A 25,297-nucleotide genomic window follows, 5' to 3' on the forward strand; every position below is an offset into this window, starting at 1 on the left:
CTCATGAATAAATAAATAAAATCTTAAAAAAAAATGGATTAATACTAGATCCTGAGTTTAGCTGTCAACTAATATCAGGATGCTTGCTCCAAACTAGTGCTTCTGTTAGATTTCACAGGGACTTATGGTACAAGAAAGCTTCATTGAACCCAATCACTTTGTGTGCCAGGCTTAGTGCAAGGTATTATTAAGAGAAAAAAAGAAAATAGAAGCTACTTTATAGCTATCTTAGATCAGACTGACACTTGGGAACTTTAACTTATTGATCCAATTTTGGCACTACAGAACTTCAGGACCTGTGGTATCCCTGGAACTCAGTTTTTTCATCTATAAAATGGGCAGAGGTGAATGAGATGACCTCCAAGGTCCCTTTAGATTCAAAATGTTTAATTTTAAAAGCTTCCAAAATGTTTATTCAGGTGTTCTCTCCCTGAGGCATTCTGGGATAGAAATGTTCCATTCCAAAAAAAGAAAAAAAGAAAGAAAGAAATGTTCCATTCCAAACCCCGAGACAGACACACCTCTCGGGATCAGGGTGTTTAAGAAGCTCCTCAAAGAAGGTATCCTTTAGGTTTTCATCCCTGTGTCCCAGTACAGAATCTCCACACATACAAAGTGGGGACAGACTTACAGTCCAGAGTGATAGATGGAGATGATAAAGGTATACTTTAGTGTTGCAGTTGGCATCAAATCTAAAAGCTTAGGCCAGCAAGCAAGGGGCTTCATTAAATAACCCTCATCTCTCCTTATCTGATAAAGCCCTTACTTTTCAGATGAGTTGATCATATCCATTTCCCCTGTGTGCTACTGCTGATCCCTCCATCTGGAAGAGCAGGAAGGGAAGAATAATGCATGTCTATTATTTCTTTCAAGATCAAGCTCTGTCTTACTTTATGCTTCATCAGTATAAATACAAGAAATTTCTAGAATCCCGTACTACCATACACTTACCTATGTTCCCTTGCTTATTCACAGAAGTTCCTCTTCTCTCCACAATTATACTCTAAACACATGGTATTGAGTAAGCACTGATAAATGCTTATCTAGTTTGTGAGTCCAGCAGGAATCTCAGACGGCAAAAGAATGAAAGGCTCATCAGACTCCTCCTACCTTCATGCTACACCACTTCCAAAGCTCTTCCCTCCCTTTCCTTTCCTACCTGGAATCCCCTATCTTCAAAGCCTACTTGTAAGGGTTGATTCTGGGCATGAAAAGACAACACAGTTCATACTTTGGGTTTCACAATTTTTCAGTTCATTTCAGTAAAAACATAATATAAAAGGCATTGCCACCCTCTTCCCCTCCTGGGGGTGATCCATCAAGCCTGCCAGTCTGGGCCGCTCCAGTGGTTCATAGCTCATCATGCGATATGTGCAGGGCATGGTCACATAGATCTGCAAATAGCATATAACAGTTTGAAGGAAAATGCCACTCTCATACCCATATGTGCCACTGTCAAGAAAATACCCAACACCAAACAAGCACACACCATCATTTTCCAGAGCAAATCCTGTTAAATGACAAAACATTCCCCCTGTCCTTTCATCTGTATCTCAGATGAGGGAGCCACAAATTCTGAAAGCTGATAAGAGCATGGAGAGGAACAACCCTAGTCCCTAAGTCACAGGTAATGGAAAGCAACTCTTGACCTAATATCAGAGGATGGGAGGTGGGGGTGGGAGGTAGAGGAACATGCTAGAGAATGTGCCAAATTCCAAAGGACTGTGAGGACAGGCAGTAAAGCGGGAGTTGTTTACCTGTTCTCTTACTACAAAGTTTGTCTTTAACATTGTCAGCCTCTCGGGAAAAGAATTCAATGAGTTCGTCCTCATATTCCTCCACAATGCTCTCACACTGTCAACCCAAGGGAGAAATGAGTGAGAGAGGGCAGCAAGAAGCCTTTTGCCTCCACCTCCAGAGAGGAGGAGGATTTTAGCACAACTTGCCATTAGGCTCTCCAATAACTCCCAATCTTCAAACACCAGCTACCCACTCCCAAAGCTCACCGCAAACTTGAGAGTGCCACTGATGTCTGAATCAATTCGGATGCCCTGTAGGTCCAGTTCACTGGATTCTCCATTCCGGCCCACTACACGTACGTAGTTCTTGCGGTGCGTGGAGGGGTCAATCTGTTCCCCATACTCCTTCATCCGGTCACATACCTCCTCTAGCAGCTCTGTGAGGTGGGCCTCTGAGCGAGCATAAGGCACCTAGAAATGTCCTCAGCCTTGGGTCACATTCTTCTACGTCTGTACATCAGTAATTTACATCCTTACTTTTCCTTCCAAATCTAGTTCAACCAACCTATTCTAAAAAGCCTTCCCTAATTAAAAACAATACAGTTTATTGTATAGTTCCTAAGTGCTTTCAAATATATAATCTTATTTTACCTCACTATACAATCCCAAGAAATAAAACAAGTGTCCTCGGCTACAAATTCTAGATAAACAGAGACCTCTTTGCTTAATCTTAGTCAACTATGTGTCCTTTCCCCTTGAATTTCCTTAATTCTTTTGGGTGTAAGCTAATGTTTTTCTTTCTTTGTATTAAATAATACTAATATCTGTCCTCAATAGGAGCATTAGTGAGATAGTGTAGGCTTTGAGGATAACAATTATTAAAGCATCTCACAAACATCATAGCCTTAACTTTTCTTTACAGATGCTCACTAGATACAGCTTTGTATATTTGCTATGTTTACCACTAAAACATAAATTTCCTAAATACAAGGATAAGACCTCCTTTTTTCTTTTTTTGAATGAATGTTTGTATATATACGAATTGTGCCACAGTAAAAACTGAGTGACATGAATTAAGGATGTGGAGAAGGGGGTTGATTAGGGTTTGCTAACAACTACAGCAGAAATAAAGTATTAAGGTTTGGAGCCAGGAAGCAAGCACATAGAGTATAAGGCTCTAACCTCTTACAAAGGAGACAGCCCAATCTTTTAGATACCTCTCTGGGTCAATGTTTTCTTCACTTCTATTAAACCAAGGTCCTTCTTAATTAGTTGACTTCTCATTCAAAGTCAGAGTGAGCTACTTTATTTGGGGGAGCAGTAACAGTTACCTCCACCACTGACTGGCTGCCATCTGGATTGATTCGGAAAGAGCCCATCTGAATGGTCTTCTTGGGATCCACCTGGGCAATTTCCCACTCTAGTTCATCCACCAGAGCCCTGCAAGCTGGTGTGAGGGGAGGGAAAGGAGGAGGGAGGAGGGGAGAAAGGAATCACCCAGGGATTTCCATTCATCCTTCTCCCAGACCCTGGATCTCTTGCTCTCCCAAGGCTCTGTCTTCCCACCCTCCTTCTCACTTCTTCTCTTTGTGCCCTTACCTCCACAGTGTAGATCCTGGCTCCTCCGAGCCCAGGCAGTTCCCAGCAGGGCCCCCAGAAGCAGGGCCAGACAACCCCAGCCTTTCATCTTTAGCGTGATGGGGTGGCTCCACCTGGGTTTGGGTTGGAATAAAACATAGGTGTGAGCAGCCGGCTCCATTCCCAACCCCCGCAATCCCTCATCCCGAGGCCTACAAAGGCCGCACTGTGACTCTGGCTCTCCTTTTCAGGAAATGGCCAGGACACAAAGGGGCTCCTGTGTGCCCAGCGCTAGAGGGCTCAGCCTCAGACACTGCGGCGACAGGTGAGGCCCCACGTGTCGGTCCTTCAGCTTCGGCCGCGGGGGCTCCCAGGGTGACGCGGCAGCTGCGGAGCGGCGGCGGGCGAGGAGCGGGGCGGCCGACTGCGGCCGGGAAGCGGCGCGGCGGCGGGCGGGAGACGAGCGCTCGGCGACCGGCCTACGTGCAGCCAGCAGCGTGGATGCCCGCGCCCGCGCCCCCGCCCCCGCCTGCTGCCTACTCCCGCGCGCACCAGCCCCCTTCTCGGGACGCCGCCGCTGCCCTCGCTCCGGGCCACCCCCGACTCTCGGTGCCGCTCGCATCCGTCCCACCTCTGCTCCCGGGGCCGCCGCCGTGGCCCAGGCGCTCCGGACCGCCGCACTCGCCCTTCGGCGCCGGACCCAGCACCTGGCGGCTGGGGAGCGGGCTGCCCAGGCTTCCCCGGGGCGCGCCGGCTCTTCCCGGGCACCTCCGCCCCGGCGACTGCCGGCCCCGGATCCCCGCGCTCTAAGCCGGCGCCCAAGCGGGGTCCGGGGCGCGGCGGCGCGAGCCCCACACCGGGGACCGACCCCACACCCGCCCCTCCAAACTCTCGCGCGAACAGGCAGCTCCGGAGCGCCTTCCCGGCAGCGAGGACCCCGGGGGCTCGCAGAAGGACCCAGACTTGCGTGGCGAGCAGCTCCACGTGACCACCAGGGGTCAGCCGAAGAATAGGAGTGGCCGGAGCGCGGCCGGAGCGCGGCGTGGCGTCGGCAGGCGCAGGGCCGCGCGCCGGGCCAGGTGGGCCAGGGCCTTCCCCGAGAGGTGCGCGGCCGGCGGGCGACCGCCCTCGTTTCAGGTCAGCAGACTACATCTCCCAGGAAGCACTGCTGCAGCACGGACCCGTAGTACCAGCGGGGCTTAAGATAGCCCGAAACCTGTGTAGCCCGTCAGCTTCCCCAACTTTCCATCTACGCAATTAACCAGGAAACCAAGCCGCCCGTCTTAAAGGAATCCAGTGTTAGGGTACTCGGCAGCCATAAGGAAGACCTAACATCATCCAGGAAAGACACACTTCTATTTCTCCAATATCCTCGACCTTGAACTCCAGAGCTTCACCTTCATTTCCATGTGGGAACTTGAAAAGTTGTTTTTGTTTTTTCCCAGTTGTTATAGAAAGCCAACACAAAGAAAGAAGAGGAGGGCTGAAGTTAGAGCATCCCATACTCGCAGGTCTCTAATGACATAGATGCCAGCCAATAATATTTTTGATTTTATTTTATAAAACATGCAGTTTAAAACAAAATTTTAAAAAATAACAGAACTTGGGACAGGAGAGTGGATGGAAGACAGATGCTTCTCAGCTGTCAGCAGGAGTGAAGCCAGCAGCCAAGCTTTGTCTAGGACCCAAAGGGCCTTTTGGCAATGATGGTGTTGGCAACACTGGTTCGCTAGGGCCACCGATGCTCCTATGTCCTGGCCCCTCCAGGCATCCCTCAAGCAGTCAGAGACCTGAGCTGTCTTAAGTTACTGTTGTTAAGCCTGTCACTGTCCAGGGCTTCAGTCCTTGGCCAACTAGGAACCAAGAGTACTGGTTCCCGGAGTGGGTTGTTTGTTTGCCTGGATATTAATTACCCAGGATATTTATTGAGAATACAAATTACTTTCCATTTGGGTCAATCCTAGACTCTTTTTCTGGCCTGCTATTTTGCAAAGGATGAAAAAGGAATCTGGGTCCTCTTCCCTTTGCAACAACTCTGCTGCATTCCAGTTCTATTAATAGCACCATCTGTAGACCCTGAGCAGGTCCAGTTCTGGAAGCAGATAAGGTAGAGCCAACTTGGGAAGCCATCTCCTGGTTCTGGGGCCACAGAACTTCCACAGAAGGGAGAGGGCGTAGTTTGCTGGGAGAAGGTGAGGTCAAAGCGCCAACACTGAAGAGAAGACAGCTGCATCTGTCAGAGACAAAACCAAGAGCGTTGACTTTTAAGGTGAGTGGAGAAAAAGCAGAGCAAACCTGTGGCAAACATTTTAGAACTGGGCAAGAGGAGGTTAGGATCAATGGAGAGTTTCAATCAAAAAAATTTATTTTACTGAAGATTAAGTGCTTTGTAAACTTTTGAGTGCTTTACAAATATAAGGTAGGGGTGGTACGGTTGTTGACATCACTATGATCGTTATTATAATCGTGGGCATAATCTTCATATACGCAATCAAAACCCACCCTGTCCCATCCCAGGTCTTACTCTTGGGACTTGTCTGGCCCTCAGGTTCAGGCACCTTCCAGTCCATCTTCCGGCCCTTCTCATAAAGACCCTTGAGCACTTTGTGGAAGGACTCAGGCTCAGTGCCATTTTTGCTTAGCTCCAGATATTTTCGGTAGAGCTGAAGGGCTGTGCGGGCATCCTCAATACTGTCATGGGTTTCCCCTTGAATCTTCAAGTCTACGGGAATTAGAGGTGGAATAGTTTGGGACCTAGCAAAGGAAGATAAGAACATGTCCCCAACTCACATCTCCAGCCCCCAATAAATAATGAAAAACTTGACTACCCCTGCAGGAAAGAGCCAAACACCATCCCTAGTGCAGAGGAATACTGAAGCTACTTAAATCCATTAGTAAGTCTTACTACTCAGGGCCCTCCCTACTCCTTTGACAACTCCCAACATTTTTTCCTGCTCTTAATGAGCACTACAAGGACCTACAAGGTACACCAACTCACCTAAAAAGTACCAAGCAAGGAATCGCAGGGAAATCATTCGTTTTCGGGGCATATGAAAGAGATAGACAGTGTCAAGGACTTGGTCCTTGGGCACCTGGCAGAGATAAAAGAGTGGGAGACTGAAGGCAAGCGATCTGTAATTTCCCATTCTCCAAAAGCACAATATATACCCTAAAGGGCCCACATTCACAGAGTCTTAAAAGAACCCTGCCCGAACCATGAGGTTGATGACCCGGAAGTCCTTCTGTAGACCGTGACCCACAAACTTGACTCCAATGTCTATAAGAAAACGAAGCTTTAAGTAGGTAGACTTGAGAGTTGTGAGGTGCTTAGAGGAAATCTTGGCATCTAGGTCTCCTGGCTTTATCCCCGAGTACTGAGTCAAGTAATCCACCACCTAGGCATACAGAAAAGGATAAGTCACTCAGGAACTGAAGGGCAGAGTCTCCTCCTACGCCTCTTCCCTGTGTTCTAGAGCACTCTACATAAGCACAAGGTCTGCCTCACTTGTGAGACTCTGGTCTGTCCATATCTTAATACCTGTTCCTGGGTAGAAATGTAGTCATCAATGAAGGGGATACCCTCATTGGGTCCTTGGCCTCGAACACAGGTAATCCTTGCTACTGACATCTGGCTTGGTTTGATGGTAGACTTGGTGCCATCACTGCGTAACTCTGCTTCCTCCTACGTGAGAAGAGTTGATAAGGAAATCAGAGAACTGCTTATGACTTCTAGTATCTCCAGAGTTCAGGTCTAACACCACATCCTTTTGGACTTGATTACCTCATTAAGGGTGACAAACTCAGCATCCAGGCCCACCAAGTCCCCAACCTGTGGCATCTCATTCAGCATCAGTGGAATAAAAGTAGTGTGTGTTTTCCGTTGCTTCCGTGCTAGTGAGGCTTCAGCCAGCAGGACACTGGCTTCAATAGGGTTCTTGACTGGAAGAGAAAATCCAGAAAACATAGGGCTGGGGATAGGGAAGTAACCAGGGGAGGGAAACCCACAATGGCTGACCAGAGACTGGGTCTACACTGTGACCCTTCAATAATCAATGAATGGGAGTAAAAAGATCATGTCTGATAAACAGATAGATGGAACACATCAACACTATTAAGAGAGATGCTAAGAAAAAAAACAAAAAAGCAGAGAGGAAAGAGTAAAGCCGTGGACTTTAGCTTAAAAAATCCAGAAGAATAAAGTTGCAGGGAAACTATGTCTAAAGGCACCAAAAAGGAACTTAGTAAGGAGCTAATCTCCAAAAGAAGGAAGCTTCACTTGGGGAGAAGAATGGTTAGACTCAAAATCAAAACCTTAGCCATTCTGATCAGATTTCCCCCTAGTACCTCTTCCCCAATATACCTCAGGATCTCCAGGTTCTAATTTTAAGGCCTGATGAACAGGAATCTCTTTAGTATCCCTGGAAATAGTGAACACTGTTACCTATCCTCACCTTAACAAGCTCTCTTTCTAAAGACTAATTTTTTTTTTTTTTCCTAAAGACCAATTTACACTGCCCACACCCTTCAGTCTATTCTGTATCACTTACTGTTCAGGTTGTATTTGGAATTAAGATTCCTTTTGACGTAATAAAGGATAGCAGGCACTTTCCAACTCATGTCAAACTGCACAGCTTCATGCTATAAAAGAAAAAGCACTTAATGGCCTATGTATATGCCCCCTTTTCCTTTTTTCCTAGCCAGACAGAAGACAGAAATCAGATGCTATTTTTAATTCTGCTAATGCTTTTTATTCTTGAGGATCCATCCCTCCCTCCTGAATCTGCCTGGCATTCTCTAGGGCACTGAGGATGAGAATGCTAGGAAAATGGGAGATAGAGAAAATGGAAATGTGTTACAACTAACCTTATCAATAGGTTCAATAAGAAAGTCATTGAAGAGATACCACTGCTGGTGGGTAACACCCTGTGGAGAAGATACAGAAAAAGACTGATGCCAAAGTGACAGCTGGACCACTCCGGCTAAGACCTGGGACACCACTGTGGCTACCACCAGGAGTGTCCCTGCCTTGTGTAGTCTCACTCACCTCCTTACGCTGGTGGTAGGTCTCTCCAACTTTGATGTGAGCCACCAGGCTGCCCCCTGTGCGTGAGTCCAGGATGTGTACCACAGTAGCCATCAGGTCATACACATAGACACCATGCTCCTCCTCTGCCCTGGCTGGGCCCCACTGTGAGGGGGGTACCCAGGCTGCTAAGCTAAGTTTAAGGATGGGGAAGGAAGGGGAATGGGGATGGAGGGCAGGGAGTTTGGGGAATGAGGATGGGGGACCAGGGCAGGTTATCTCTATCCTAGCCCATCTATGATTCTCAATATTGAACTGAGTCACTCTGGAAAAGCCCACAACTGGTAAATACGTGGCTTTATGCCCTTCCTTTTCCCTATACCAAGTTCCATCTACCCCTTGTCCTGCTTCTGTCCCAACCTTCTCTCCCTTATTCCCCTTTCTCTTCCCAGTTGTTCAACAACCTGTATCTCATCGCCATCAGTCCAATTGCAAACATCCAGCCCTTTGTTCTTGGTCATCTTCATGCGAATGGAGAAAGGAAGCCAGACGTTCTTCAGTTCCTCAATGGAGGAACACATCAGCATACCCTCTGGACTCCCTAGTTCTTTCCTATCAGGACAAGAGAATTAGAAATTTGTTCTGAAATCTAGCCAGTGACAAGAGGAGCCACAGGGTAGGTAGCTCAATCCTTTGACTACACCCCCAAGTCAGTACCTACCAATCAGCCAAAGCAAACTCTTTGTTTTTGGAGATTTCCCCACCATGCTTCTTTATGGCCATCTTAAAGGCAACCTGAACACAAAAGAAAAACTGATTTCCAGGGTGCGTGGGTGGCTCAGTTGGTTAAACGTCTGACTTTTAAACCTCCGACTCTTGGTTTCAGCTCAACTCATGATCTCAATGTCATGGGATAGAGCCCTGAGTCAGGCTCTGCACATAGCAGAGTGCGTTTGTCCCTTTCCCTCTGCTCCTCCCCCTCCATGCATGCGCATGCGCGCGCTCTCTCTCCCTCCATCCCTTAAATGGATACATAAAATCTTTAAAAAAAAAAATCTGATTCCCCAGAATATTCATCATAAATGGAGCACAGAAGGGAGAGAAAATGAAAAAGTACACCTAAAGCTCTGCTTCCAGACCTGGCCCTTACCTCAGCCTGTACTCTCCAGAAATCAGCTTCTTTCAAGCTGTTCACCTCACAGTTGATGACAAGAATATCTGGCAGATGGCGGATGTTGCGGGTCTGAATCTGAGAGAGAAAAAAAACAACAACAACCAAGGAATGGCAGGGAGCCTACGGGACAGAAACCAGGACAGGAAGAGTAAAACCTGGACCTGTGCTTTCAAGCTGAGGTCTTCCCACTCCCTAAATCCCTGGATGGCAGCGCTGACCCAGCCAGTCCCGGACGCGACCACAGGCAAGTCAGTCCCCAACATGGGAGGACTCACCGTGGGCTGGTACTTCTCACAGTTGTCACACCAAGCCTGTGTATTCTGCTCCAGGCAGATGCTTCGCTTCAGCACCTGAGCAAAGTCACAACTCTTCCCGGTTTTATCTGAGGAGAAACTGGATGCTTCACTCTACGTTCTTCCTTCGGCCCACTGTTAGCCCCCCAACACCCTTTGCTTGATGTTATGGGACATCTGGGGGAGCCTTCCCACCCCAGCTGCAGGATATACCGCTGGTGCTACCCTCGGGGTAGGAGAGCGTGAAGAGCAGGGTGGATGAGGCTCGCACGGTCTCACTGCCACAGCGGCAGAGGCTGCAGTTCTCCATCTCACAGCTGAACAGCTGCCCGATGACAGAGTCCCCCGATGAGCAAAAGCTGCTAAGAGTGGGGAAGGCAACGCATGCACATGGACGCAGTTAGGAGACCCTCTAAGTCACAGAGGGGCCTGTCACATGGCTTTCACTGTTCATGGCCTGATTTCATACCTGCCTCCAGCACCTCGATAAGCCTGGGGTACTTCGAGCTCCTGCATATCCTGATGCAGCTGAGTAAGAATGAAGCGATTCCACCTCTGAATAAGCCTGGCCAGACTGCCTTTGCCTGACGCCTCATCTGAGTCAGCCAGGATCAGACCAAGCGCCGATGCCTCAGGGATGGTGCGGAATGCCCGAAGAAAATTACTGCCCTGGAATCCAGGAAGTGTGTTGGTAAAATGGGGCAGTTTTTTCTTTTGTGGCCATTTGCACAGCACTGTCCCTGCCTGCTCTCCACCCCCCTTCCCCTTTTATGCTCTCAAGTCTCTAGACACTGACCTGACAAGGGTCACCTCGAGAGAGATCCAACATGTGGAAGAGGAAGCCCAGCTCACATGCCAGGCAGAACTCCTTCTGGCAAAGATGGTTCTGGATTAGACAGCGGACAGGCTCCAGGAAGTAGAGCACCTGGGGGGAGAGCGAGAGAACTTGAGGCAGGAAGCCAGTATAGGGAAGAAAAAAGATAGGAAAGTTAAGCGAGCTGGTGAAGAACCCAGAGCAGGAGTCCACTGCAGGATGGAGCGCACAGAGGAGACCTGAAGGCTGTACAGCAAAAAAGAGCAGTAGCAGAGGCCATGATAAAGTGGGCTTGGTTGGAGAGGCCTAGAAAGAGAGTGGCTGTGGGACCCCAGAGAAGGACCAAGGCAGTAGGTATGTTCAAGTCACAGGCATACCCACTCTTACCTGGATCATGCAGTTACAGTAGGCATTGGGGATGTGGGGCTCTAATCCAGCAAACAGGGTCTTATTGTAGTGTTTGAAGTCAAAGTCCTCCAGCCCTAGCTTGGAGTATTTGATGGTTACCTGAGGCAGAAACAGTCTGAGCAAGATGAAGATATCCTCAGGGTCCCCTAAATCTTCACAGTAGTCATACCTTCCCCAGAACTTCCCCCCGGAGTCCAGGTGGTAGGTGAAGGCTTCTCAACAGTCCTTCAGTCCTTTCCCTTATGACACCCTTTCCCCAGGGAACCTTTCCCCACATCCCAGAGGGCTCCGTCCTTGGTATCCCCCCGCACCTTGCGGTATTTCTTAGAGACCATGTGGAGATGTGGCTCCTCTTCCCGCCCTATCGGTGACTCAGTGACCTGGCTGAAGCTGTCAAATTCACTGTCTGACTCCTTGAGTCGGTAAGGAATCTAGAATTTTTAAGAAGTAATTTTATTGGATGTCTTAATTATCTTTGGTTTCTCTCTCTCTCTCTCTCTCTCTCTCACACACACACACACACACACACCTTTATCCCCACACTGAACCTTCTAATTTCATGGGGTTTTCAGCAGCCACTGCTTCCTTTTTATTCCTGCTGCTACCACCCCACCTCATCACAGCTGGACAACTAAGATGGCTTCCACACCAGGCTCTGCACATTCACTCTATCGGGTTCCCCCTAACAAACTCTCCCAAAATTTCAGTGCATCACTTCCCCCACTATACACTGGCATTCAAGGCTTCACAACTGGGCCTTTCCGACCTTAACATCTTGCGATTTCCCCACACTAACCACTGCTCTAGCCAGACAGGTCCAATCACAGTCCCCATCAGACATGCCTTTTGCAGTTATGCTTCTTGAGACCTCTGCCAACACTAATCTCTCATCTTGAACATGCTCCCGTGTTACCTTCTACCTATCCATCTTTCATCTTTCCAGCTCAATATCAGTACCTTTCTCAGTACGTCTTCCCCGACCACTCTGGCCCAGAGTAACCCTTTCCCTGGCACTGAATACTTAAAAACACTCCTTCAGCATTTAACAAGAGAACTTGTCACAGACAGGTCTTATCTTTGCCAACCAAATACTAAACTTCTTAACAGCAAAGACCGTCTTCTGTGTCTCTGAATTCCCCCTAATACCCAGCATGGTACCTTCAATTCAGTAGGCCTCAAAAAAACCTTTAATGACTAAAAGGAAAACCTGAGGACCAGTAAGGAAACAAGACAGGAGAAATGCCAGGGGCTGCTTTTGGCGCTGAGCCTCTCTCCCCTGAACGTACCTGATTGCGCAGCCTGGTGCGGGGGTTGGGCGCATAGCCAATGAAGCCCACCTTCTTCATGGTGCGGAGAATCTCTGCATCCACAGGGGGCGCTCGCCTGTAATGCAGTAGAGTTCTATGGCTTGAAGGTTGTGGTGTCTGGCCATCAAATCCCCAACCCCCAAGGAACCAGAAAAAAAGAAGATACTGAGGGCAGACAAAAATCAGGAAAGGAAGAGACTACTACAGGGCTTCCTGAGAAATCAGGTATCTCAGCCCTTTCCCCCTCCCTCCTTTTGGCTCAGATGCAAGGTATAACCTGGGGGCTGGCGCTGAGTTGGCGGCAGGCCAATCCGAGAGAAGCGCGTCGGTAGTGAGTGGGACAGGGATGAGGGAAAGAGGCAGCAGGTCCTGACTCCAGTCCAGAGGAGGCAGTGAGTCCACGAGACAGGGCAGAGCAAACTCGGTCTCACGGGAGTAAGGGTTGAAGGAAGGCTCAGGGGAATCAGTCCAGAGGTGCACACAGCCCTCAGAATCCCCAAAGGCTAGGGCCTGCTTGCTGGCCGATACATCAAATGTCATTAGTAGAGGCCCCACAGGATTCACATGAAAGATGTCTGCTGGGTTGGCCAGGCCTGTGGGCTCACAAAACTGGCACTGCCCTAGAAGAGAAGAGGAAGCCCAGTGAGCCCTGGAAGCTGAAAGGGGGCCATCCTGTTATGCCCCTCCTACCCTCTTGCCCTGGTGTCAAAGAAAGATGGGGCCTAAATTCATGCCTAGAGATACAAAGAATACCATCAGATGCCTTCCCATAAACCACAGGCAAGTTTGCTCCTCAGTAAAGGCAGTTCTAAAGCTGTTTTGCCTGCCCCACCTTTATCTTTTTCTGTGTTCTTCACATTCAGGAAGAAATTAAAGCTCTAATCTCTGATCCAACCTAAGTGAGACCCTGATAGCCTGCTAAAAGGTTCCTAGTTCCTCCGACAAAGAGGTTCCTGGGAGTATAGTCCTTCTGCTGCCTAGTTCTCCTTCATACATCAGCCCCTCCTACCCCTCCCTACATTCCTTCCTACCTGACTGGGAGATGATAGCAAGTCGGGACGTGTAGGTAGGGATGAAGCGCAAAAAGGCAGGATCCACGTGTACTTGAAGTGGTGTGATGGCACGCATCATACGCAGATCATACACCTTCAGGAAACGGTCACAGGCCAGGCCAGTGAGGCGACTGGAGAAGCCACAGGCGGCCAGCAGGTTGCCATGCACATCAAAATCTGACAGACTCCCTGAGAAAGCGTCGAATTCATGCTCCACCTTAAAAGTGCGAAGGTCTCGCAGGGAAACCTGAGGAAGAGATGCCTCGGTTATCTTCCAACACTGTCATCAAGAAAAGTACCTGCCACCTACCTAACCCTGTGAGGCCCCTGCCCAAAGAACTAAGGCTCTAGGATACAGGCAATGAAAACACAGAAAAGGCATTAAAAAGAAAAAAAAAAAAAAAAAGAAAGAAAGAAAGAAAAGCCAAGAGCTGGAAGGGACCCCAAAGAGAATTCTTGTTTATTCCTTTGCCTCCAAGGTACAATCTCATTACCATAGAAAACATGAGGCTAAAAGATAATCTAGAAGAACGTGGCTGAGGAGGAACTTGGTTGATTCCTCCCGTCCCTCCCGCTACCCAGAATGCGAGGGAAAGGAGGAGCCCAAGCACATGTGTAATGAAACAGGGCCTTGTGGTAGGAAGAAATACAGAACCAAGCCACCTTGCCAGATGTGTGGCCACAGAAGAAGAAGCGATTTGTCTGTCTCATAATGGTGACTCCGGGCGTCTCGACTGCGTACTGCGGAGGAAAGCAGGAAATACCCGTGAGAATAATTCTTCCCACAGACCAAAGGAATAGAAAGGTCGCGCACACACTTAGGCATGTTCATAGCCCAGCTACATCCCCGGCCCCCAGAATGTCTCAGACCCGGCCTGGGTCTTTCCTGCCCCAGGCCTGTACCTTCTGAGTCTCCTGGACAGTGTTAAGGTCAATCTCCAGTATGTGGTTCTGCAGCCCGCCAACAAGCAGAGTGCTGCTATCCGTCAGCAGGACACTGTGCATATCCTCACTCTCATCTAGCCTGTGGGGGGAGGAAAGGCTAAGGGACCTGGTTCTCAAAAGCTTCCAATTCTTTAGCCTTCCCATTCTAGGAGGGACCCTCTTTCCCAGGCCAGAGCTGAGAAGCCACTTACAGGTAATCAAATATAATGAGGCCCCCACGGGCCATATACTTGAGGTTGTTCTTGGTGAGAAAAAGGATACCATTTTCCAGGCTCTGGATCTGTCGAATGTCATCACTGCCATTGACCTGAAAGGATGAATAACGCTCCAAGGCTGGGCCAAAAAATGAAGTGGCATGGCCCTGTGGGGGACAGAAAGATGAGACACACCCTGAATGGTAGGGCAGCGCCATCCCAGATACAGGTCAGGGAATGGATGGATGTTGCTCAGCTTTCCTCCACTCTTGCTTGGCCTTTCTGGTTGGCAGCACCTGAGGTGTAAGGCCAGGATCCAATCTAAGTGATAAAGACACTGAGAATACTATCTGTGTTTAATGCTTTACAAAGTACTTTGTAAACTCTACCTCATTTTATCCTCACAGTGACCCTGCTGAATAGGTAATGGCTCAGCTGGTTAGAACAGTTTCAGGTCAGGGATGTGGGTCCAATCCTCCACTGGCTTGCTTGCTTTCTTTCTTTCTTTTTTTTTTTTAAAGATTTTACTTATTTATTCATGAGAGACAGAGAGAGAGAGAGAGGCAGAGACACAGGCAGAGGGAGAAGCAGGCTCCATGCAGGGAGCCCAACGTGGGACTCGATCCCAGGTCTCCAGGATCACGCCCTGGGCTGAAGGCAGGCTCTAAACTGCTGAGCCACCCAGGGATCCCCTCCATTGGCTTTCTTATGGTCCAGTCAAGTCTTAACGTCTACCAGCCACGTGGGAAATATGTACTGTGGGTCACAGGCTGGAATAGAGAGAATGTGAAACTCATTCCACCCTTGGCTCCTATGACATCATTCATCATCATCTCTCCTGACTCTTAGCTCACATCTTCTCCTTATGTGCTTCCGTTCAGACCACTCTTAAAAAATAGCTATTTCCAGTTCACCACTTGCTCACTTGAGTCTTCCTAGGTAATCTCATCCACTCTCAAGGTTTTAACCACCCCTGGTCTTAGACTGATGGATTCTAACTCCCTTCCCTAGCCCAAACCACTGCCTCAAGCTTCGGACTTATATATCTTAATACCTACCAAACATTGCTCTTTAGATATTCTGTGAAAACCCCAAACTCATTACATTCCAAACTAAATTCATCAATTTTACATCTCAATCTTCTTAACTGTATTCCCTATGGTAGCACGATCAATGTAATGGACTAAGTCACTGGTCATCAACTTAAATCTTACTTACTTCCAAAATATTTCCCAAATCTTTTCTCACGTATAAATCTCTACAGTGCTTCATTCAGGCCTTCATGTTGTATATGAACTGCTACAATAACCTACAAACTGATCTCAGAGTGTCCCCCTTAAACTCTAAATTCTGCTACCACGGTACTCATATCTGATACAAACCTAACCTTATCATTTTTTTTATTATTATTATTCATGACAGAGAGAAAGAGAGAAAAAGAAAGAGGCAGAGACACAGGCAGAGGGAGAAGCAGACTCCATGAAGGGAGCCCAACGTGGGACTCGATCCTGGGTCTCCAGGATCACACCCCGGGCCGAAGGTGGTGCTAAACCGCTGGGCCACCAGGGCTGCCCTAACCTTATCATTCTGGATAAAAATCTTCAATAGTGTGAAAGCTCAACTTCAAGCTCTTATAACCCTGCATGTGGTTTTTCTAGAATGTTTTCCCCCCAGATATCTCCATGGCTTCCTCTCTACATTCTAGAAAACTTAGAATGGACATCCTGGCCTCCAGGTCGCTACTCAAATGTGCCTTTATGAGAGAGACCTTTCCCTGACCAAATAATCTAAACAGTAACACCTCCCACCCTTCATTACCTCAACCACCTTACTCCACTTTATTTTCCTTAAAGATGCTAAACGATACCTAATATATTATAAATATATTTTGGTTGGGGACGCCTGAGTGGCTCAGCAGTTGAGCATCTGCCTTTGGCTCAGGGCGTGATCCCAGGGTCCGAGATCAAGTCCCACATCAGACTCCTTGTGGGGAGCCTGCTTCTCCCTCTTCCTGTATCTCCGCTTCTCTCTATATATCTCTCATGACTAAATAAAATCTTTAAAAACATATGTATATGTATATATATTTTGTTGTTGTCTTTTTAAATGTTTTTTTCTAAACCTAGACCACAGAGCAAGGTCTGGCACCTAGTAGGTGCTCAAAAAACACTAGTTGAATGGAATAATGTCTAACTCTTCACCTTTATCTTCCAGTACAGTAAATCTTAATTGCTTATAGTTCCTGCACTCTGAAGTCAGTGTATATCATCCTGGGAATGTTATATTCTATTGCTTTTGCCAAGATAGCATTTCCTCCTCTTTTCACCGGACTCCCACTCACCTCTCAGAAAAGGACTTCGGTGTCACTTCCTTCTGGAGGCCCTCTGACCCTTCTCCACCCAGTACATATTTTTATACTGGCACTTAGTCTATATCTTACATTTATAATTAATAAGTGAAACAATTTAGTTTCTTCTAAAATATCACAAAGTTATCTGTTTATGTATCATTTCTTCCTCATTATTCTATAAATTCCTCAGGGCAAGGATTATGTTTTATTCTGCTTTATTCCCTACACCAAGCATAACAAACACTGCCTACTGAAATGAATGTATTAACAAAAAAGGTCATTCTTTCTGATTAAAAAAAAAAAAGCACAAATCATGCTCTATGGAAGGTAAATTAGTAAACCAACGATAACATGTTATTTCTTACAGAATCTTAGGCTCTCTAGCATATTGGCAATATAGATGCACATTTTTTTAAAAATTAACATTGATAACTGCTCTTAAGAGAGATTAAAATCAGCCAGAGAAGACAAAATGACTCCATATAAGGTATTCAGAAACACGTTTGTTACATTCTATAATTATAAAAATGGAAAACAAAGGAACAGCATTAGAGATTGGATTTGGACACTACAGACTTAACTGATGAGTACACTTATCAAGATTAATCAAAGCTTGGAATGGGCAAATAGTGGTAGAAAAATATGCCTCTGAATCTTCTCCCTAGATCCTATGGCTCCGTCCACTCCCCTCCTCCTGACTTGACTTAGAACCCAACTAACTGGGATCCCTGGGTGGCGCAGCAGTTTGGCGCCTGCCTTTGGCCCAGGGCGCGATCCTGGAGACCTGGGATCGAATCCCACATCGGGCTCCCAGTGCATGGAGCCTGCTTCTCCCTCTGCCTGTGTCTCTGCCCCTCTCTCTCTGTGACTATCATAAATAAATTTTTAAAAAAATTAAAAAAAAAAAAGAACCCAACTAACTCTCATCACCTCAACTCAGTTCTGCCTCCCAGTAAAGCAGCTGCCCTTGGGCTAAAGCCAGATAAAAGACCTCCAACATCTCCTTTCATCCCTTACAAAGGGGTACAGTTCTTACCCCGTGGCTTCCCACCCACAGCATCTCCTCGTGCAAGTCAAAGTGGGAGACGGAGACAGGCACACCCACTTCGGCCACCACACTGTGCAATTCAGAGTAGACACCTTCCATTATGTGTACTGACTCCGGGACGGGAAGAGCCTCCAAGGCCACCCCGTCCGGATCCAGCTCCACATTCTGTAGCAGACTTGAATTCAGGTGGGCATCCAGGACAGGGTCCAGGGCAGAATGCATGGCGGGGGCATACTCTGCCAGTCCAGGGTCCAGGCCCTCGAAGTTCATGATAACGACGGCAGATTAGACCCGTGGCACACCCTCCCTTGCAACAGGCCCTTAAGGGGCCTGACCCAACCTTCAGCAGAACAGCACCAGTGGGCCTAGAAGGGACATCCTGGCCTGCAAAGGGAAAGAGGTAGCTGAGTCAGTGGCAGGCCCAGGTACTTGTATTCAGTGTGTTCCCGATTATCTGGGCAGGAGGGAGATGAGGCAGGCAGATGTGAGAATGCCAGGTAGGGGAAGAAGCAGGCAGGAAGGGCATGGGCAGGGCGGGTAGGGGTGGAAGTCCTGTCCCCTCTTCTCCCCCAGGCCCTCTGTACTCCCCACCACCCTACTATCTAACCTAAGACTTGGCTTCCTTTCCATCTCCCTTCAGGCCTGCTCACTTGCCTGGTTCACCCCAGAACCATCAGTGGAAGGGGCAGCAACTGCGAGACAGGAGTTAGGCAGTGGGGCTAGGGTGCTTGTTTCCCAAAATTAGGGATGAGAGGTGGGGGGTTGGGAGGTGAGACCAAGAGGAGTCAGTTTCCCAGAATCCTCTGCAGTGTTACCCAGGATTCTTCAGGGAAAAATAAGAACGTCCAGTTACCCACAATTGGGGCGGGGGTGGGGGGACATGATGAAAGTGGCTAGTTACCCACAATTCTCTAGGGGAGCCAGAGAAATCAATTACCCACAATTCTTCCCCGGCAGCGGGGAGGGGAGGGATTAGGGCAGGGGTCAGATGTGTTCTTGGGATGCTTACGGGGATTGGGTCATTACCAAGATTTCTCCATGGCGGATATTTTGGAGCGCGTGGAATTAAAACGAGTAGGGGGAGAGCAAGCGCCGTCAGCTCCGCGGGAAATTCCAGTTTCCCCAATTCTCCCCCGCGCCTGATGCTCAACCAAACCCTACGGCGGGAAGGATGGCGCGTGCCCAGTCGCAGCGTCCAATCAGGAAGGGCGCGGGGCTGCCCTCGGCCAATCAGGAGCAGCCAGATGCCGCCGGCGCCGCGGCAGACGCGTGACGCACGCGCTGGGGCCGCGGGCTACGGGCCGCCGGCGGGGACACACGCGGCCGCCCCGCTGTGCTACGCGTCGGCAGCGCGGCCGGTTCTCTTTCAGGCTTCCTTAGAACCGAGCTGGAGAACTGGCTGGGAAGCCGAGCTTCCGGCTCGCCGCGACTCGCGCCTCTGGGAGCGGGGCGCCCGGGGTGGAGCCCTGGGAACGCTGGGTATTCCCGGCAGGGCCGGCGCGCGCCCTCCTCCCGCGGTGCTCGCGGCAGCCGCGCCGCCACCTCACCCCGCTGCCCCCGAAACTCGCCGAAATTCGCCGGCATTTCCTATCATTTCCAGGCATGGGGGAGAAAACAGGAAGCGGGAGCCTGGCCCTTGGCCGGCCGGCCGCGCCCTCCGCGGCCCCGCTCGCATCCGTCTGAAACTCCCCGTCCGAGAGGCGCCGCCGCACACGCCCGGTCGTCCCGGGCAGCGAGACCCTCGCCGTGCAGTTCCCCGGCCCCGGAGCCGGCCGTTGTGCCTCGGGGATGAGCACGGCAGGCCGGGACGTCCGCCCGCCCCGACGCTCACGCACTGAGCATGGGCGGTAGTCAGGGATTCGGAGCTTGAGCTGCTGCAGGATGGGAGTTGGGGAGCGGCCTCCACGCCCGTCTGCTCAGCTTCCAAAGGACGCGTAGGGGTCCGCCCCGAGGGAAGGCTCTCACGGGGGCAGAGTTCGCGCATTCTCTCCCAATACTTGGCTGCCAGATACGCTGCAAGGAAAGAACTCCAGGATTTAGACTTCTGGAACTCAGGGATCCTAGAGTCCGTTGGAAAAGTCAAAGACGCCTTAATTCAGAGGGTCTCTCAAACTGATCTGACTTCACAGGTCCCTAGATTTAAAATCTCGGAAAAAGGGATCCCTGCGTGGCTCAGCGGGTGAGCGTCTGCCTGCGGCCCAGGGCCTGACCCCAGGGTCCCTGCACGGAGCCTGCTTCTCCCTCTGCCTGTGTCTCTGCCTCTCTCTGTGTGTCTCTCCTGAATAAATACATAAAATCTCTAAAAATAAAAAAAAAAATCTTGGGAAAAGATGGGTGCTGAGAGATTGGACAGTTTGCACATCGTACACTTGGAGAAATTTCCATGTTGAGGTCTCAGATTGAGAAAGGCTTCGCAGACCTATGAGAATTACATGGGGGAAGACCCATGGCAGAGACAGACACCTGGGCTAGATGAGCTGCTTTATAAAGCTGCTTCGTGTCTCCTCGTGGTGTCTAGTGTAATAGAATGATGGAGAATGCAGGATCTGAAGCCACATTGTCTGCCCCCGAATTCTGGCCACGCAGATCCGTGATCTTGTATAAATTACTCATTTCTTTCTTCCTCTGTAATATAGGGATGATAATAGTACCTACCTCACTGGGCTGTTGTGAGAATTAAATGGGTTAATACATGAAAAGGCCTTGCACCAAGTACTTGGCATAAAGTGAGAGTTGCGTGTATATTAGCCCCAGTATTAATTACCTAGGGGAACTTCAGCTGGATTTGGAGTTTGGGCATCCAACTGAAAAGGCTGCTTAGGAGTGTCTTGTGAATGTGATTTGCATAACGGTTGTGGCCCTGCTGACGTCAAGGGGTCACGGCAGCTCCAGGTCAGATCAGTCCTGGAAGTAGTTCCTGCCACAGAACAGTCCCACAATCACCCCACCAACCTTGCTTCCTACCCAAATCTCTGAAGCATCAGGAAGTGAAACAAAGCAGCAGAGCCCCGTGCCTACAACTCACCCTTGTCTCAGTCATCCCATCCCCCAGGAGTCTACTTCCTCCTCCTCCTTTTACCTTTCATCTCCTGTCCCTTAGGCCTCCCAGAATGGGGCCACAGGAGATACTAAACACAGTAAGGTGAGCTCCTCTCCTCCCCCTACAATCCCCGTTTCCTTATTCCATTTGTGTCTACATAGGTAGACAGAGGCAAACCATTTCCCACTCACACTGAGATTTATCTCTCCTGATGCTGGAAATATTTTATCCAAAGGAAAGTTACCACAGAGTCATAATATTTGAATCAAAGGTTTCATTGGGCAGTTTTGAATAGTTCTAAGGGAAGGGAGACCTCTATCAAGGGTAAGTTACTCAGAGAAGGGTGAACTTCTTGGGGAGGCCTTAAGGACCATCTGTGTGGTCAGCCATGTCCTCATTCTGACGTCCAAATTGTTCTGGGACCCTCCACTGGGGTTGGGGCAGTCCCAGATTTGGACCACCCCCCACTCCCACGCCCAACTTCACATTCTCAGCTGTTTCACTGGATGTTGCATCAGGGAGGGTGATGAAATCAGTGTCAGTGGATTTTACCCATGGATGCAACAGGCTGAAGGACTGGCCAGGGTCACTGACATAGCGCACCTCAACTCCCTAGACCTCCTGGACTTCCTAGCTGTGGGACAGGGATTAGGCGTTAGAATATCTAGCCCTTGCTTACCCTGGCATCCCAAAAGAACCACCACCTGAACCCCACAGATCCTATGAAACATTGGGCCACTAAGGCTGAGGAGTCAGAAGGTTCTCAGCAACAATTCTCTCCCTCCAAGAGCCCCCAAGCCCTCCTAGTCTCCACAATGAGGCCTGAAGTGGGGGCAGTAATGTTTTATGGCATTATATGGCTTCCCAGTTCACAAAGTACCATCGAGTCCATTCTCTTCCAGTGAAAATAATTGTTCTCAAGAGAGAAAAAGAAGCCCCCTGGTTCTTAGATAGAGGGCACCAGGTGGAAACCAAACTTCATTCCAAACAGCTCACTATCCTATTGGGAAATAAATGAATGCTTGTTTTTTATTTTTCTCAGGCAGGAGGTAAGGAAATTAGGTGCTAGGGGGAAGTATATAGCTTTCAGAGGCAAAAAGATGAGGGAAAAGTTAAACAGGAAGGAACTTGAGACTAGATTCATTTAAATATTCGTTCCTCCTACCCCCACCCCCTCTACAGCCACTTCGATTCATGGAGAGCATTACACATATGCCCCATCCTAGGCCTCCAGCCACAGCAACCACACGTCTCATTTCCCTTGGAACTAAGGCTGCATACCTGGGCTCCCCACGGAGGGGGATGATGCAGGGAGGGGAATCCCACCTGCTGTGAGTCACCTGCTAGTATAAAGGGCGGGTCTTACAATGCAGGGACCTTAAAAAGAGACTCAGAGACAAGGGGAGAAAAACAGCAGGAAGCAGTTCAGAAACAGAACAGAAGGAACCAAACCAGAGACTCACAGAGCGGAGAGCATCAGGCTCAGCACAGGGAAGTGGGCAGAGATTCCACAAGGACCAGTGCAAGGCCCAGAGCCAGCCAGATTTGAGAAGCAGGCAGCGAGATGCTGGGAAGCAGGGCTGTGATGCTGCTGCTGCTGCTGCTGCTGCTGCTGCTGCCCTGGACTGCTGAGCCCCGGGCCATGCCTGAGGGCAGTAGCCCTGCCTGGATTCAGGGCCAGCAGCTCTCACAGAAGCTCTGCACGCTGGTGTGGAGTGCACATCCTCCCATGGGACATGTGGTAAGTGGCAGGCTCGGGCACCAAACAGGAGCCTATCCAAGCTCTCCAAGGATGCAGTGGGAGACTCTCTAGCTTTGGAGGAAGCTGGAGGGTCCGGAGGTCATCAGAGAGTAAGAGAGGACAGGGGAGTGAGGTTCTGGGGAGAGTCATGGGCCTAGTGGAGTTTGAAAACATTTCTCTTATCTCTTTAATCTTCCCATTCCCTCCTGCATTCCAGGACCTACCAAGAGAAGAGGGAGATGGCGAGACTACAAGTGATGTCCCCCGCATCCAGTGCGGGGATGGCTGTGATCCCCAAGGACTCAAAGACAACAGCCAGGTAGTAAGATGAGGGTAGACCACAAGGACGAGGGGACTGGTACATCATTGGGTATTGTGGTGAATTAGTAAAAGTTCGATCTGTCCTTGTCCGTTCAGCCTACTGTAACCAATATCACAGACTGGGTGGCTTATAAACATCCAAAATTTAGTTCTCACTGTTCTGGGGGCTGGAAGTCGGAGATCAGGGTGCTAGCATGGTAGGTAAGGGCATTCAAGACTGCAGGCTTCTGGGACCTTTTTCTTTCTTTCCTTTTTTCTTTTTTTTTTTAAGAATTTATTTATTTATTTATGACAGACACAGAGAGAGAAAGAGGCAGAGACACAGGCAGAGGGAGAAGCAGGCTCCATGCAAGGAGCCCGACATGGGACTCGATCCCTGGTCTCCAAGATCACACCCTGGGCTGAAGGCGACACTAAACCACTGGGCCACCGGGGCTGCCCAGACTTCTGGGATCTTCATACAGCAGAGGGCCTTGGGAGTTCCATGGGTCTCTTTTAGAAGAGTACTAATTGAGTTCAAGAGGCCTCCACCCTCATGACATCATCACTTTGTGAAGGCCTTTCCTCCTAATACCATTATGCTAGGGGATTAGAATTCAACATCTGAATTTTGTGGGGACACAAACATCCAGACCATAGTGGTGTCTAAGAACAAAGCACTGGGTGGGTCTTTGGTGAATGGAGTAGGAAGAAGGATGTTTTCTTTCACTGCTTTCTTTCCTCCCACCAGTTCTGCTTACAAAGGATCCACCAGGGCCTGGTTTTTTATGAGAAACTGCTGGGCTCAGACATTTTCACAGGGGAGCCTTCTCTACTCTCTGATGGCCCTGTGGGCCAGCTTCACGCCAACCTTCTGGGCCTTAGGCAACTCTTGCAGGTATGAACTAGGGGCCTGGAGAATGGGGGCTTGCAGGTATCAGACACAGGGACTGGACGAGGGACTGGACGGTGAAGGATCTAGAGTTCTGATTGTGTACTGTATCCTTTCAGCCAGAGGGTCACCACTGGGAGACTGAGCAAACTCCAAGCCCCAGTCCCAGCCAGCCATGGCAGCGCCTCCTCCTCCGCCTCAAGATCCTTCGCAGCCTCCAGGCCTTTGTGGCTGTAGCTGCCCGGGTCTTTGCCCACGGAGCAGCAACCCTAAGCCTGTAAAGCCAATGGCTTAAGGATGGTACCCAGATCTCCATGGCTCAGCAGTGCTAAATGAATCAGCCCGGGCACCTGTGAGCCAATAAGTTATCAGTCCATTAATTCTAATGAGACTTGCATATGTTGCATACTGACTAACTTATGATGCTGACCTAGGACAAAGTTGAATATTTATTCAATAGGAAGGGAAAACTTAAGATTATTTATCCTCATGGCAGCAGCTTGGGGAGGATTATTTATTATATTTATATTGAATTATGTACTTTTTTCAATAAAGACTTATTTATGTGGATATCTGAGTCTGATTTCTAGGCTTGGTTGGGAAAAGGAAAAAGAGGGCCAAAGGACTACTGTATGCATCCTTCTGCAGGGCTCCAGTGGACAAGGATATATTTTCCTGACCTACTGGTATATACATAGAGTATCAAGGATCTTTTAGGTCTAGATCCTGGCATAGCTAAGCAAGCTGAATCGGATTACAAAGGGTTAAGATGAGGAAGCTGGGCCCCTAAATGTGACTCCCTTTGCCACCTGACCCTGTGCCTCCTTACTTTCTTGGCCAAGAGTGTATTTGGCCAAAGACAGGAGTCCCGATCACTGCAGGATCAAAAGTCAGAGCTGTTTTGAGCAGAAAGGGTATTCCAGGAAGATGGTGGTAAATCCCCCAAATTAATGGGATTATCCCTTAAGGACATCTGTGAGCCCCATCGGAGGGCCTGACTACCCAAGGGGAGGTAAACTATCTTTGAAGCAAAGAGAAGGGGGAGGCTACTGTGATCATTTCCCTTCCTTTTCTCCATAGTCACAACATTAAAAAAGCACAGGCTTTGAAGTCAAACAGAACCAGGCTTGTATCTTGGCTTTGTCACTAAACAGCCAAGTGACAATGGGCTAGTTCAAAACTGCCCATTCTAGAACCGTACCCACCCCCCCAACTTATATATGGCTCACAGACTTCTGGAAGAATCTAAGGGACAGGAAAGGCTGTTCTAAACAGGGGAGTAAGAAAAAAATTACAAGGGAGTGCCTACTGGGGTGAGTGGAATATGGGTCCTGATTTGCTGACCTTGATCTTACATGGCCTGCTAGTGTCTCCAAGGACATTAGTCTTTGTGAGCCGA

The 25,297-nt window shown here is 49.0% G+C and overlaps 3 protein-coding genes across 10 annotated transcripts; 1 reads left to right on the forward strand and 2 right to left on the reverse strand.

The window, feature by feature from the left end:
* Window positions 1-1,231: 1,231 nt before the first annotated feature.
* On the reverse strand, window positions 1,232-4,419 carry CNPY2 (canopy FGF signaling regulator 2). 2 transcript variants are annotated; one of them, XM_055328864.1, is made up of 6 exons: window positions 4,285-4,419; window positions 3,339-3,451; window positions 3,071-3,186; window positions 2,007-2,210; window positions 1,758-1,854; window positions 1,232-1,394 (listed from the first exon to the last, which is right to left on the reverse strand). In XM_055328864.1, exons 2-6 carry the CDS (start codon window positions 3,424-3,426, stop codon window positions 1,351-1,353), a joined length of 549 nt encoding a protein of 182 aa, XP_055184839.1. In that variant the 5' UTR covers window positions 3,427-3,451; window positions 4,285-4,419; the 3' UTR covers window positions 1,232-1,350. The 2 variants fall into 2 exon arrangements, with proteins under 2 accessions (XP_055184839.1, XP_055184838.1); XM_055328863.1 differs by lacking the exon at window positions 4,285-4,419 and adding an exon at window positions 3,949-4,262.
* Window positions 4,420-4,855: 436 nt separating this feature from the next.
* On the reverse strand, window positions 4,856-19,108 carry PAN2 (poly(A) specific ribonuclease subunit PAN2). 6 transcript variants are annotated; one of them, XM_055328854.1, is made up of 27 exons: window positions 18,952-19,107; window positions 18,533-18,617; window positions 17,914-18,309; window positions 14,525-14,694; window positions 14,292-14,412; window positions 14,052-14,129; window positions 13,368-13,635; window positions 12,614-12,956; window positions 12,316-12,412; window positions 11,341-11,460; window positions 11,009-11,128; window positions 10,604-10,732; window positions 10,277-10,476; window positions 10,021-10,169; window positions 9,790-9,896; window positions 9,491-9,589; window positions 9,062-9,135; window positions 8,805-8,952; window positions 8,362-8,505; window positions 8,181-8,240; window positions 7,865-7,955; window positions 7,099-7,256; window positions 6,856-6,999; window positions 6,533-6,712; window positions 6,316-6,409; window positions 5,842-6,039; window positions 4,856-5,550 (listed from the first exon to the last, which is right to left on the reverse strand). In XM_055328854.1, exons 3-27 carry the CDS (start codon window positions 18,193-18,195, stop codon window positions 5,516-5,518), a joined length of 3,609 nt encoding a protein of 1,202 aa, XP_055184829.1. In that variant the 5' UTR covers window positions 18,196-18,309; window positions 18,533-18,617; window positions 18,952-19,107; the 3' UTR covers window positions 4,856-5,515. The 6 variants fall into 6 exon arrangements, with proteins under 6 accessions (XP_055184829.1, XP_055184832.1, XP_055184830.1 ...); XM_055328857.1 differs by lacking the exon at window positions 18,533-18,617 and having other exon boundaries at window positions 10,033-10,166; window positions 18,952-19,108; XM_055328855.1 differs by lacking the exon at window positions 18,533-18,617 and having other exon boundaries at window positions 10,021-10,166; window positions 18,952-19,108.
* Window positions 5,525-25,189, forward strand: IL23A (interleukin 23 subunit alpha). Of its 2 annotated transcripts, XM_055328865.1 has the most exons (4): window positions 21,039-22,706; window positions 22,924-23,025; window positions 23,758-23,904; window positions 24,018-25,189. In XM_055328865.1, exons 1-4 carry the CDS (start codon window positions 22,530-22,532, stop codon window positions 24,177-24,179), a joined length of 588 nt encoding a protein of 195 aa, XP_055184840.1. In that variant the 5' UTR covers window positions 21,039-22,529; the 3' UTR covers window positions 24,180-25,189. The 2 variants fall into 2 exon arrangements, 1 of the variants encoding a protein (XP_055184840.1); XR_008664902.1 differs by lacking the exon at window positions 21,039-22,706 and adding an exon at window positions 5,525-5,586 and having other exon boundaries at window positions 22,924-24,156.
* Window positions 25,190-25,297: the final 108 nt, after the last annotated feature.

Source organism: Nyctereutes procyonoides, unplaced genomic scaffold (assembly GCF_905146905.1).
Source record: "Nyctereutes procyonoides isolate TBG_1078 unplaced genomic scaffold, NYPRO_anot_genome, whole genome shotgun sequence".
NCBI classification, from domain to species: domain Eukaryota; kingdom Metazoa; phylum Chordata; class Mammalia; order Carnivora; family Canidae; genus Nyctereutes; species Nyctereutes procyonoides.

Coding starts and splice junctions, on each gene's coding strand:
- CNPY2 (XM_055328864.1), bottom strand. CDS start 3,426: ATGAAAGGCTGGGGTTGTCTGGCCCTGCTTCTGGGGGCCCTGCTGGGA. Junction 2,211..3,070: donor GCAGCCAGTCAGTGGTGGAG/GTAACTGTTACT, acceptor GGACATTTCTAG/GTGCCTTATGCTCGCTCAGA. Junction 1,855..2,006: donor GTGGCACTCTCAAGTTTGCG/GTGAGCTTTGGG, acceptor TTGGGTTGACAG/TGTGAGAGCATTGTGGAGGA.
- PAN2 (XM_055328853.1), bottom strand. CDS start 18,195: ATGAACTTCGAGGGCCTGGACCCTGGACTGGCAGAGTATGCCCCCGCC. Junction 12,957..13,367: donor TGCTATCATCTCCCAGTCAG/GTAGGAAGGAAT, acceptor CTTCTCTTCTAG/GGCAGTGCCAGTTTTGTGAG. Junction 8,241..8,361: donor CCTACCACCAGCGTAAGGAG/GTGAGTGAGACT, acceptor TCTTCTCCACAG/GGTGTTACCCACCAGCAGTG.
- IL23A (XM_055328865.1), top strand. CDS start 22,530: ATGCTGGGAAGCAGGGCTGTGATGCTGCTGCTGCTGCTGCTGCTGCTG. Junction 22,707..22,923: donor ATCCTCCCATGGGACATGTG/GTAAGTGGCAGG, acceptor CCTGCATTCCAG/GACCTACCAAGAGAAGAGGG. Junction 23,905..24,017: donor GCCTTAGGCAACTCTTGCAG/GTATGAACTAGG, acceptor GTATCCTTTCAG/CCAGAGGGTCACCACTGGGA.